Source organism: Xiphophorus couchianus, chromosome 5 (genome assembly GCF_001444195.1).
Source record: "Xiphophorus couchianus chromosome 5, X_couchianus-1.0, whole genome shotgun sequence".
Taxonomy (NCBI): domain Eukaryota; kingdom Metazoa; phylum Chordata; class Actinopteri; order Cyprinodontiformes; family Poeciliidae; genus Xiphophorus; species Xiphophorus couchianus.
Window position 1 is genome coordinate 18,230,495 of NC_040232.1, and position 13,914 is coordinate 18,244,408.

General features: G+C 36.3%; 1 protein-coding gene across 1 annotated transcript; it reads right to left on the bottom strand.

Annotated features, from left to right (window-relative positions):
- Positions 1 to 534: 534 nt before the first annotated feature.
- ccdc40 (coiled-coil domain 40 molecular ruler complex subunit) lies at positions 535 to 13,022 on the bottom strand. Its single transcript, XM_028016340.1, has 19 exons — positions 12,879 to 13,022; positions 12,521 to 12,601; positions 12,225 to 12,288; positions 10,782 to 10,894; positions 10,554 to 10,637; positions 10,156 to 10,375; positions 8,865 to 9,022; positions 8,637 to 8,759; positions 7,332 to 7,453; positions 6,828 to 7,071; positions 6,557 to 6,739; positions 6,166 to 6,411; positions 4,439 to 4,652; positions 4,138 to 4,307; positions 3,969 to 4,060; positions 3,684 to 3,804; positions 2,648 to 2,836; positions 2,411 to 2,569; positions 535 to 1,915 (listed from the first exon to the last, which is right to left on the bottom strand). The coding sequence occupies exons 1-19, from the start codon at positions 13,005 to 13,007 to the stop codon at positions 1,673 to 1,675; spliced, it is 2,955 nt and encodes a 984-aa protein (XP_027872141.1). The 5' UTR covers positions 13,008 to 13,022; the 3' UTR covers positions 535 to 1,672.
- Between the last annotated feature and the right edge of the window lie 892 nt (positions 13,023 to 13,914).

Below are 13,914 nucleotides of genomic sequence, written 5' to 3' on the forward strand. Positions count from 1 at the left end.
AGCAGGCTCAGGATGAGATGAGATATGGCAGTTTAATAATAATCCATGAAATAAACAGTCCAAAAACGGTCCCAAAGCCGGGCAGCACAGCCGAGCTGAAGCCAGGGCTCGACGCCGGTAGCAACCGGTAAACAAGTGACAAGAAAACAGACACATGGAACGAACAAACGCCAAGAGCGGCAAATACCGACAAGGACCCAACAAAGACAAAGAGACACAGGTGACATTAAATACACAAGAGGTAATCAGGGAACGAGAAACACCTGGGGACTAATCAAAGGGAGAAAGGACAACACAGAGACACAGATACACAGGAAACTCAAAATAAACACACAAAAAAACACAGATCCTGACAGCATTTGCATTTCACACACTATAGAACTTTTTTCCTACCTATATATATACTTACGAACCGGTGTGTATATATATACATGTATTACTTTTTCTTATAACCATTTTATCTTTTTGTATAAACCTTCACTGATCTGCCTTCTAGGTGTTGTATTTGTACAGAATTACACACTGAGGCCCATATAAGACTGGTGATATCACTTTAATTGTTCCTGTTTTCCAGAAGGTGCCTTGAAAAATTATTAACTTTATTCACAGTCTTACTAACAATTAATACGTTTAGACAATAATTACATTGGTTTCCGTGGTGCACAGTATTGAAGCTGCTACATTATCAGTGTTTCTCCAGTGGGAAAAGTAGCAACTTCTTCAAACACACAAAAATAATCAATGTATTTGTACATTTAAGCTTACGTTGTAGTTCTCACCACTATCAGCAGAAAACTCAACATAACAGCCTTTATAGGGGAAATGTGTGAAATAATGTGATCAGTGACAAGGCACAGTCCATTTCTGTCATTATTTGTTAGTTATTCAACGGTTTCATTAGAGGAAACCCCTTTGATTAATGATATGATTTTCCTTGCTTCATGTTAGCAGTGATAATGACAGTTTGTTCACGGCTTAGCCTGTAGACACAAACATGCATAGGGGTTTGTTTTGGGAAACTCCTGCAGAGACATTTTAAGAAGAAGTCAGTTCCACAGCATGGCTTTGATCATTGAAAGGTCTTCACACTGTATTCATATTGAACTTCCAGTCTGCATGTCTCCATCATGGACGTCATGTGGCTGCTTGGTTTTAGAGGAAATATATTCAGACTCAAAGTGTGGTTTGCAGAACTATTCCAAGAGCCACAGCAGTGCTAACTAAGAAGCATCCTGAAATGTGACGGTGTCCTGAAAAACCTTAAATTAATTTATAAACATCTGGAGAAGCCATTAAAATGTCCTAATTATTTGATTCAATCAAGGTATCTTTTCATAAAAAGTAAGTCGCCTTTGCTGCAGCATATTACTGACAGATATACAGATCAAACAACTCAAGTGGAAGAAACGTGAATATATTAAACTTTACTTCCTAAAGTAAATTACATATTGGTTCCAAGAAGAAACTGACAACTTCACAAACTATTTTCTTTTTTGTATTTCTCTACCCAAGTCTATAAGGAAACATGTTGTTTCAAAACAAATAATTAAATCCAAACATTACAGTGAAGAAAAAAAACATTCAAATAAACCAGTAAATTAGGTATTTGCTCATTCACATGCCTTTGTTGTACTCACTGTTACGTTTCAGTCACCGCCTCACTCTAAGAACATTACTGGTTGGCGATTTTTACATAAGCTTTTGCTGCTTGTGTCACAGGGCACAGCGCCCCCTGGTGCTGAGGGAAGTCCTCACAGCTTTGCTTCAAGACCTTGCTGCAATTCTCCAGGTGCTCCTTTTGGCTCTGCAGAGTGGCTCTGACTGTGTCGCTGCTGGATGACAGTTTGTAGATCCCCTTGCAAACGGCCTGCAGCTTCTTGTTTCGATCCTGCATAGCAATTAGTAAAGCCTGGTTCTGGAAAGAGGTGAAGAAAGACAAGATGAAGTTGTTTGGTGCTTGTACATTTTGGAGCATTTGCAACACACGTCATACAGGCAGGCAGATGGAACAATAAGTCATTATCTCAATTGCTCATTGTTAATGTGTGGGGAAGGTTGTTAAAAATAGAACCTGTGATACTCATGCCAGGAATTCAACTTGTGTTGACTTGACGTAAGAAAAAAAAAAGCCTTAAAATAAACTTTGTCACCACGCCTTTATTGGGCTGTTGTGTAACACGATGTGATTCACTTGTTTGAATCACATCGTGTGATTCAGTTTAATTGTGGTATTCGTCACAATTAAACTGGTGATGAATACCAGTTGTTATTTTTTACATGAAGAATGAAGATAGTGCACTGCACTTGGTTCATTTTCCTGACAGTGATGAGTACTGCTTAAAATACTTACACCAACTATTTTAATCCATACAAAAAAACTTGGAAAAAATATATTTGCTCACAGATTTACCATGTCTTTGTCATCCTGGAGGTTTTGAAAGTTATGGCTTGTCTTTGTGCTGATGCTTGACAGTTCAGTTACGTGTTGTGCTTGCAGCTGAATATTCTCACTCAGGAGAGTTTTCTTCTTCTGAAGCTCCTTCACCTTCTCTTCACAATTTTCAAAATCCTGAAGAGACATATGTAAGATAATTATACAGTTTGCTCCTTTTATTTTTCTGGATGTTGATAAATCCACTTCCCTTACATTTAATGTTTTTTGAATTTTTTTCTGCAGGCCAGCGCTGGAGCGTTTCAGCTCGCTCTTTGCAAGGTCTTTGCGGCGATCTCGGATCATGGCATCCTTGCGTATGTCAAGGTTTTCTCTTCTCGCCACAACTTTCTCGCTTTCTCTCATCAAATACTCTTGTCGTTGTGTCAGCTTGTCGATATGTATCTGCACAAATATTGTGGAAGGTCCAAAATAGGAATAAAAACATGCAAACATATTTTTGAAAAATCATAAAGTGTCATTGAATTTATAAAATAGGATGTATTCTACTTTTTGCCGCCGCCAACCACCACTAGCACTGCCCTCCTCATCCTGAAAGGTATCACACCTTTACAAAAAATCTACAATTTGACAGACACCAGTTAGGAAACAGGTGGTGACAGAAAAGGGAAAGACACACAACAAAGGCCTCAAGGTTCGAAATCAAACCCAGGACGGCAGCGATGACTGTACGGGATGCTCACTCTACCTTTACCTCATGCGGCGCACCAATTCAATCAGTGTTATGAAACTGAAGACGAGTGATAGTTTAAATTATTTGAGCAAACTGTGCTGCAACACAATCTGCTGCCTGTGTTAGTGGGTGATTGTGCACTCTTCTACAGTGAATAAATGTCTGGAATGCTTGATATGTTTTTGATAGGATTAGTTTTGCTTCCCAAAAAAGGTAAACTGACCGAAGTGCTGAAAGGTGGACGCTTACAGTTTACTACGAGAGACTGAGTGGCTAAACCATCCCCTCAGAATGCCATGTGAATATGGAGTTTAGTAAAATTATTGGACATATTTTCTATTGATATTGATGCCATGACCACCACAATAGAGATTGTCATCAATTTATTACCCAGCACCTACCATATTGTGGGAGTGAATATAAAAAATACAATTTTAAAGAAACTAGAAAGACAACACATTGTTTTTCAAATTCTTACCTTGACAAACAGGAAAAAGATCAAATTGATTCTGGTTTTATTATATCTCCTCATCATCACATGAAGCTAAATATGTTTACCTCCATTCGACGCATTTCAGCGTTCATCTTCTGGATGTCTCCCTGGCTAATGTCGAACTCCACCACTGACCGAGTCTCCTTTAGAATATGGGTCTTCCTCTCCCACAGCATGATCTGCTGCCTGCAGATTCCAAGAACCTGAAGTCAGACTGAGAAGCTGTTCTTTTAAATATGCTTAAAATATGACCTCAGCAACACATCAGCTTAAATTTCTTGTGTATTTTTAAAATGACATTAAGGTATGTAATTAAGATGGTGACCAGTTTGTGCTTAAATGTGACTGACTTAGCCTCCACCAGACACTTGAGGATGTTTTCTTTTTCCTCCTGAATGTTCTCAAGTTTTATGTGAAGACTGGCAGATTGCTCTTCAGCATCCTGATAAGAATACATTCAAGTTAGTTGTATTACAAACTAAAAAGACAAGGAACAACTATCAAACAGCCATGCCATGCCTTGAGTTTGTTTCTAAAGTCTGTCTCCATCTGTAGGTTTTCCAACTCCAGAGTCTCATTTCGCTCTTTGTTCTTCATCTTCAGCTTGCAGAGCTTCTCGAGGTCTTTCCTCAGCATCATCGAGCCCTTGTCCAGCTCTGCCAGCTCTCGTTCCTCTTGCTTAGTCTGACCTGGGCGTGGTGAAGTTACAGTCAACATCGTTTGTAAATGTATTATCAGACTGGCAACTCATACACAACAGAATTACTGGACTACATCTGATTTAAAAGAAGAAGTGATTTTCTGTGCATAGGATGCGTACAATCTAGTCGGATATCCTTCATTTGCAGTCCAGTGCAGTCTTTCTGCAGTTTGCGCATCTTCTTGTTGTTGGCATCCAACTCTCTGGTCAGACCCACCAGGGTTCCCTGGTGCAGCAACCAGAGGCGCTGCTCATTCTTGATATGAGCAGCAAGCTCATCAATCTCAGCTAGTATATTCTGGATCTTGATTTGCAGAGGATGCATATCTTCTTGCTGGAAATAGGAAGAAACAAATCAAAAATGCATCTCTGTATTTTTAGGCAAGCCCTTATGCATCAAAATCCTATGAGTAATAACGTTCGTCAGCCTCATATCTATTCATGATCAAACTAAAGGGTAAATTCCTTACTTCATCAGGAATTCAGGAATAGATGGCTCATCAGGGAGCCATCTAACTGCGGAATTTATAGAAAATTACTAAATTTGTATATTATGAAAACATTATTATTGTTACAATACTTTGTATATTTTTTTTCAAGTGTTTTCTTTTTCTTTTTATTTAATTAAGTACTTTAATTTATGTGCATACTTATTTTTTAATAGTAACCAAACGTTTTCTGCAAATTAAGGGGAAAAAAAGTACAAAAGATGTGAAAACCTTAACATGAATCCACTACAGAAGCATGTTGGAAAAATCCAGCCTTTAATTTAAGTTAATTGTTTTTAAAGAAATCACCAGTGGCACAACTGTAGATATAACCTAATCACTTTTAGGAATAAATAAATAAATTGATTAATTAACTAATTAATTAATAAAGCATTTTCTATGAGCTTCTAATTAACAACCCAATTTATTCTCTTTTCCTCTGGTATTATGATAAGCTGGCATAGAGGCCCATTTCTCTTGTTCACTGTCCATTAACCTAAATGAGGATCATGTTTTTCCTGCACCTGGCACAATAAGAAGCATCATAAGACAAAAGGTCAAATAAACCTCTAAAGTTCATTGCTAGAAAGCTGCACCAAAAAGTGGCATCTTTACAACAAACACCAGTTATCTACACAACAAATAGTTATATAGACAACTGATGTAGCCACTGTAAAAGTAGATATAGAGTTTGCTGATGCTACATAGCCTTTAACTGGGACATTGCGCTTTGGTCAGATTAGCTTTTTTGCAACAAATTCTCAGTTGAGTTTGGTGTAAAACAAGGGATAAAGTTTATATGTCTATGAATATAAATAAATATTTTACTTACTTACTTATATGGAAATATTTCTCATATCAAAACACACCAGAAAGATTTAAATAGAAAAAGAAAATCAAGTGGGCTCTCCCAGAAAACTGGAAATTATTAATCACTGTGCCTTTAAATTGAATAATGTTGCAGAACAGAGCACCAGAGGGCTGAGCTGAAGAAAGGAGAGTGTTAGTAGGGACCCGGGACTATGGCCAATCCTCGGAGATTAGAGCTCGTTCTCGCAGTAAGCTGGTAAAATGCTAAAGAAGAAACCCAGATGTTGTCCTACTGGTAAAAGAAGCCTGTGTGAAATATTTGTGCCACTAGAGATTTTTGTAAAAACAACTATTTCTTTCTTGACTGAATTTATGAACTCATTATACAAAAGGTTATAATAGTGCAGAGATTCCAGTGTGTCAGTATGCTACTGCAATAACAGATAGGTTTGTCTGAAGATTTTTATACATCATTGCCAGGGGTACAAATAAATGTGTCTGGCACGCAGTACCAAGGCTAAAGTTTACTGTCTCCATTTAGTCTCTTACCCCAGTGATTTCCACAATTTTAGCAATCCTGATTTTTAGGGTGTTGATTGTTGTTTCTTTCTGCCTGATTTGTCGAACAAGTGAAGCATATGTATTCTCATGTGAATTCAGTAACTTGTTGTACTTATTAATCTCCTCATCAAGGCTCTCCACGGAAATGGTCAGGCTGTTGACATGCTGCTCAACCTTCTGGCACTCCAGCTTCACTGAGAAGGTGTCTGTTTCCTGCCTCTGCAGCTGATTTATCTATAGTCAATGTAGTAAGAAAGACAAAAGACATACTTTCTCATAAAAAGAAAAAATTTAATACAATAAAGAAATTACAAAAAAAAATTGCTTAAATTGTGGATTCTCGTTTGTTATTGTCTAACATTTGAAGCCAATTTTTTACCTTATCCTTCTTTCGAGCGACCAACTTGCTTGTGAGATTTTGTGAATGTGAAGCCGCCTTGCTGTGTGTGAGCTGCTGCTGAATGTAGACCATAATTTTCTCTTCCAGCTCCACACGTGCAGCACTCAGTTTCTCTAGCTGGTTCCTCTGACTGTTTAGCTCATTTTGATGTGCATTCATTTCCTTGAAAACAGAAAAAAGTAGAAGTCAAGTTAGGAAATTGAAAGCAAGCATGAGAGCAGGGAGAGGTTTCAGAAGATTCTTGCTGTACTTTTGTGAGTGCGGCAAAGATTTGCTTTGTCTCAGACAGGGAATTTAGACAGGCAGTGTACTGAGCCTGCAGCGCCTCTCGTTCCAACTTTTTCTTATTGATCAGTTTTTCCACAGTCACACAATCCATTGAACTCCGGTTCAGCTGAACAGTCAGTGTCTCATTATTCTCCAGCTCTACATTGATGGATTTATTATAACCTTCAATCTCTCTGTCCAGCAGGACCACCTCATCCTCAACCGCACTAAAGTAAAAAACATGAAATCAAGCAAAGATAACATTGTTATAATTTCATTTAATTAAAAAAAATATCTGAGTATATCCTAAAGATATAGAACTTTGGACAGATTTAGCAGAAACAACATATTTTTCATATCTGCTTGAGTAATCGCTAACAGCCAAGCAAATGTTTCCTTTTCATTTAAACTTCTTCCTTGTCAAGTTGTTGAAACCAACATGTAAAGAAATGGATATCTTCAACCTTCCCCTTACTCTACGTCTTACCATACAGCTTCCTGCATCGCATTAACAGTCTCATCATGTCTCTTTATGTCTGTTATGTTGCTGTTCCACTGCTGCAGCAACTTCTTATGCATCATTAGAAGCGATTCCAGTTCCATCTCAGCCTAGACAAAGACAGTCATGAATGCAAAGTTTTCCAGTCTCAGGTTCTGAATATATTACGGTAAGATACTTTTAACGAGTTAAGCTAGATGGTGAAAAACCACACTTGCACACCTTCTTAATGTTTATTTGCACTTGTACTCTTTTTTCATTTAGCTTATTTTATTATTGTATGAGTTACCATGCTTCAACATGGTAAAAATATTTGACATCATTTTTTATTGTTATGCTGATGATTCTCAGCTATATTTATCTATAGACCCTAATGAATCAAGCCAACCTTTTAGCTATAGAGCAGGCATGTCTGTATGGAGGATCGCTCTGCATTGTAGAACAGAGAATTGGAGGGGATCCTTCGTTCCTGCTGAAATAAGGCTGCACAACGCCACCTGTTGTGCAGCCTTATTTTATTTACAAGTATTATTGCTTTTTTTAATGGTAGTGGTATAGTGTGTTTGTTTTGTGATTTTTAGATGCTACCTTAACATAAGAATTTCCCCTCTGGGGATTAATGAAGTATTTGTCTGTCTATAAATGATAGTGAAAAAGTTAGCTCTGGTTGACATGCGTGTGATCTTAACCACTTATGCAGTATTCACTTCCTGTGATTATTATTTTCAAACACTGAGAAAATCCCTTAAAATGGGTGCATCATCCCACAAATATAAAGCCACTACTTGTTTAGAGACAAGTTAATTTTTCTGCAAAACAAGATTCAGTAATACATAAAACCCACAGGAACTATTGATGGTGTGAACTACTCTGCTTTTTGTGTATTCATATTTAAGGTCATTTTAAGTTGTATTTATTTATTTTTAATATACTATTACAGTCAGTAATACCAATAAAAATAGTCAAATGGTTTACCTATGTGACTACATTAACAATGTCAAAAGTAGTGTGAAAAGTCAATGTTATAGGACCTGACACACTGGCATTCGCTTTAAACGAAAACACCAAGGTAGAAGCACTGAATTAAAATACAAATAAATGAATTAAAATGATCAGAAAAGCACTTGTGTAACTAAAAGGGATTACCTGATATATTTTTTCACAATCACTGAAGCAGTCGCAATACTGATTAATAAAAAAATGTGATGCATGATTACATGCTCTTCTTCTAAAGTTAACATTTGAACTGATATGCTAGAAATTTTTACTTTTTAACACTGACGTAACAGTTACCTCAGAGAGTGCTTTGGTGACATCTCCTGTCTCCTGGGCTTGAGCACTTCTCTGGACCTCATACTCCACCGCCTGCTGTGCCTTGCTGTCCAAGTCCTTTGTCAGATGATCTACATACAAGTCCTGATGACAAAACGGCGTTTTCAAAAAATTACCACTCAGTTCAGGATTTTTTCCTATCACCTAGAAAATTAGTTAAGATGTGTCAATGCAAAACAGCATAGGCACCTGCTTTATTTTCTCTTCTTCTGCCTTTGTCTTCTGTGTGCCCACTTTGTATTTGGTATAATCCATGACTTTGACTTGGGACTGTAGTTCCTCACTGGCTGCTTGAGCGAAAATTACCTGCTGCTGCTTTTTGTCTAAGTCCATCTGCCTCGCAGACGCTGGTATCAAACAGAGAAGTAAAAGATGTTGTGATGTTTAAAATCTGAGGTTAGATATTTGACCTGAAAAATGACTTTCTACCGTTACAGCAATACTGTTTATAACCACTGTATAATATGATGGGCTGCATTCCATGTATACCTTTTCAACATCCTGTGAATTTACGATTCTGTCCAGTTAAAATTATTGTTTTGCACCGTGATCATCATCTATTTATTTACTCTGTTTTTCCTTGATTGGTTCTTTGTGAGCTCGTAGATTAGTTGTAGAATATTCCTGTTAGCTGGGCACTCATGGAAATGCTCACAGCTGTTCAGTGTTTTCTCCATTGGCAAATAAATAACTCTTCTAGTTCATCAAAGTCTGAAAGCCTTATTTTTAGATTAGATGAGACTAAGGCATCATGAATTGATTTTAAACTTCCTTTAAACTACTTCAAGAATGTCTTGATTCTGTGTGTTACAATTTATCCAACTAATAACTGATTAAGTAATAATTAAACAAAAGGGGGCAACTACTATTTTTTTTAAACACAAGACAGGTTTGGTTTGGAAATCTTTTTTCCCTGAATAAATTAAGTCATATGGTATTTTTTGATTTACACAGATTATCTGTGTCTAATATTAAACACTGTTTGAAAATCAGAAACATTTAAGAGGGATGCCAAGCAAAAATATAAGATATTTGTTATGGGCATTGTATTTAAAAGCAAACTAATAAAATAAGTTAAATAAAGACAACAACAACAACAAAAAGTTAATTCACAAAGCTTCTGTGAAAGCAATATATGACCTCAGCCGTGAGTCTTTTGGAAGAGCTTAGTTACCATAACAAGCACACAGTGGATCTTCCATCTGACTTAACCTAAACTGAAGAGTAAAGCTCTTCTGACAAGCTCGTATGTTGACGCCATGGGCTGTGTTTGATTATGGATGCACAAACTGAGAGATTGTTGGATATGGACTTAAAGGAATTTACATTTACTTCCAAATTTAAGTAATCAGTTTAAACATTAAAACATTTAACAGTTTAATGATCAGATATTTGCTAATTTGAGTAAAAAGAAAAGAGACAAGAACATCAGTCATGGTACATGATGCAAGCACAGCATCAACTGAAAAGCAAATCCTACCCAGAGCTTTGGCTTGACGGCTCTGATTTTTCATGTTATAATAGCTGCTCTTTGCCTTTTCCAGATCATCTTGTTCACTCTTCAGTTCGGCTTCAGTCTTTGTCTTGAATTCTTGAATGTCGTGTAGCTTGCTCTCAGCTACTTTCTGCTTTTCCTGTGTTCTATTAAATTCTACACCTGTGTCAGTTAACATTTTATTTTCCACCCTTTTGACTGGCCGCTGGACTCAGAAGAAAGAGAGCATAATGAGAGAATCAGAAATCAAACTTTCAAAGCTGTCATTATGTTGGGGCCACAATGGTGTAATACATGTGCTGTTTGTACAACAGGCCAAACAAGAACTGTTCACGTTTCATTTAAATCCTAATTTTGTTGATGTTGATTGAAAAACAGCCAACCTTTCCCCTCAGATCCAGCTGGAGTGCTTCCAGACGTTTTTTGAAGTAAATGTTGATAGTTTCTTGAAATCTTTTGATCAGTGGCTGTAAAGCAGAGGACACAAACAATTATCAGGATGCAAGATCGCCAGTATATCTTGAAACGACTCATAAATTCATAAAATGTTTGTGAAACTTAGGTATTAACATACTTTAAAGCATAAATATATACAGTAAAACACAACAGACATGATCAGGGTCTAGGATGACGAAGTTTTCATTTTCGTCTTCTTCTTGTGGTGAGTCCTCGTCATGTTCTGGTTCCCTGTCATCTTCTGATGTGCCAATGCTCAACTGATCAGCTAGAGTCCCAAAAAAAAAAGAAGTACAATGTGAAGCAAACTTACAAAAAAGGGAAGGTATTTTTTAATGTCTGACATAGAGTTTGTAAAAGTTTTATTATCTTTGTCCTTCAAACCAGCTTGAAAACTCCCCCTTTTGTTATGCTTCCCTTTATAGTTGATAGACTTGTCAACTATAGTGACATTTTCTACTTCTCATATTCTCTGCAGGTCATTATTTTTAAAGACAGGCACTCAGCAGATGGCCTTAAGAACCTTTCAGAATGAGCTGTTTAAGGGCCTCTTGTCCCTTTGAACCCAAATAACCTGTTGCTGGCCGAGGTTCCCCAACTCAATGTTTACATTCACATTTTATAGAAAGGGAAAATGGATGCAAACAGATGTGAAATTGCATGGTATGTATGGTACATCTTTGACCATGAGTCAGACCCAGAAGCAGAAGAAGTGAAGCCTCCCGCACACCCATCAAGGATGCAACAGTGGTTTCTGAGTGGTGAGTCAACAACAAGACACTTGTCTTTCCTGGTAGTTATTGTACATGTTAAATGTAAATAATTGATTTATCAATCTTTGGCACTAATAAACAATAACTAATTATTAACATAAGGCATCCTATTTGGGGATTATAATCTCAAACTACATCCAGTCATAATTTTAGAAAAAAAATTATGTGCAAGCAAAACAATTAACATAATACAAATTAAGATTTTTGTGTAAAAAGACAAAAAACAAAACATGAAATATTTGTTGAAGGATATGAATGAAATGATGAACTCTTAAAATGGGATTAAACTACATTAAAATAACAGTGCTACATTGAACCAATTTTTGTTGCTATTTTTTTTTTTTTACCAAAGTGTTTATTCTAACTGGAGATAAGTGGTCTGGCCATAGCAAAAAATAAAATAAAAAATGGTACGTATCTATATATAAATATTTATTTATTTATTTTTAAATCATCTTCCCGTTTTACCCATTTTGTTATCTTTTGGGATCTTCTTACCAGAAACCAACTTCTTGGTTAAATGAAAATAATTTTACTTTTAAATCTGTACAAGATATGAATGATTTTGGGTTAACTGTAAATGCAGTACAAGCAAATGGAAAAAGCAGCAGGTGTGGGTGTTTCTTGACCTAAATTATGTAGTCTGCACAAGCCAGGTCGGGTCAAACTATTATATTATAATATTCTTAACAAACTTTAACAGAATTCTAGAATCCCCAGAGGTACTTGTACTACCATTTGAGAACCAGTGCATTAAACAGAGTATACTGTGCAGCTGTGTAATGGCAGGCTTAACAAGATAGTAAGAACCATTCAAGTATTCACCTGCCATATTTGGATCAAGATCAGAATCATCAGGTACATCATCTGACTGCTGTGCTGATGGATTCTGTATAAGAGAAAAAATAAATCTGTTATGAGTTATGACAATTGAGGCTTATTATAACTTCAAGCTTCAACTTGAAAGTTTTACAAACTAGTCATAATACCCTGCTGATATTCTATGGGACATTAAAATAGAAAGCAAACCAAATGGACAATAAACTGACAGCGTAGGAATTAAGACAGAAAACAAGTCTCCTTTATGGAAATTAAACCTAAAAAGAAAGAGGGATAGTCACCGCACTAGCGCCATCTTGTGCATTCAGGTGGTCTTCGTCATGTTGGTCTTCATCGCTTACGTTCTGCATTTCAGCTGTAACCTTAACGACAAAATGTTAACATGTCACGCCAAGCTGTCTTGACGGTTTTTGCGTGACAAATTATCACCAATATAATTATTATCCGTCTATAGGTTATTTCCCCCTTGTAATTGTTGTAAGGTAATCAACATCTTTCAAGTAAAATTAAGCATCGCAACTCATTCCGTTTGATTAAAGTTGATTATTTACCACTAAAAAGAACACTTTCAGGAAGTATTAGCCTGCTCATATTTTCGTTTCATTCGTTAAATAAAGAACAATGGAAACAAACGCCTACCACCGCTTTCCTGCAGCCAACAAAACCGCAGAGTAGATTATTGTGACCATGCAAGCGTAACCAGGCAACGGTAAGTTTCCGTTTCATGAGAATGGGTAGGCTCGTCAACAACAGTAACTTCCGGTACATGAATTTTCAATGGCAGTTAAATTTAAAGTTACCCAGTAAAAAAAAAAAAAAAAAAAGAAAAGCGTGTGTAAAAGCGCTTAAGCTTAGCGTCAAATAGGCAAAAGCACTTAATTTAGTTTTAGTGATATTAACTAAAATGAATTTATAACCGCTTTTTTGTTTTGCAAAAGATGAATTGCCTTATTAAACACTATAGCGAAGTACATGCTTTAAGAGGTTACATTTTTTTATTTTGAACATTAAGTACAAAATTACACACATGAGCAAGGAATGCAAAATACATATTTTTGTACCACAATAATATTAACATGCTAGAAAAGGAGTAGGAAGAAGTAAGAAACTTGTGAACTTCTACCCCATAAACTCCTACACTATTTTCAGATGAACCTTTTATTAAATAATAAAAAAGAGAGGTTAATTTTAAATTTTATCTGGGTTTGCATATGTCTAGATATATGCATCCATACCTCCATACTCACTCATGCACTAGCCTCAATTTACATACACATTTGTGCTCTCACCCACATTTCTGTATCTTGAGGAAATTACCTATTTCCTTTTAAATTGTATTAAATTTTAACTTCGTTTTAACTCCTCATTTAACCTGTCCCATAATTTTACAATTCTGAATTGAAATACAAAATGTATGCAAAAGTATTTTAATTACTAATGGCCTTATTCAAGTAATTTGTAGTATGAATAGTTTTCCAAGTAAAGTACTAGACTGATGACGGCATTAAGGTCTTAATGTAAAAAGTCATCCATCAATGCAGAAGCTAAATGCTGCAACTTAAATCATACAATTTTCTTCACAGCTGTAGTTGCTCGTCTGTGTCTGCTGTAGCATTCTATATTACAGCAATTCTGAAGAAGCCTCTGACTGAGGACCCTCATGTTTACGCAACAA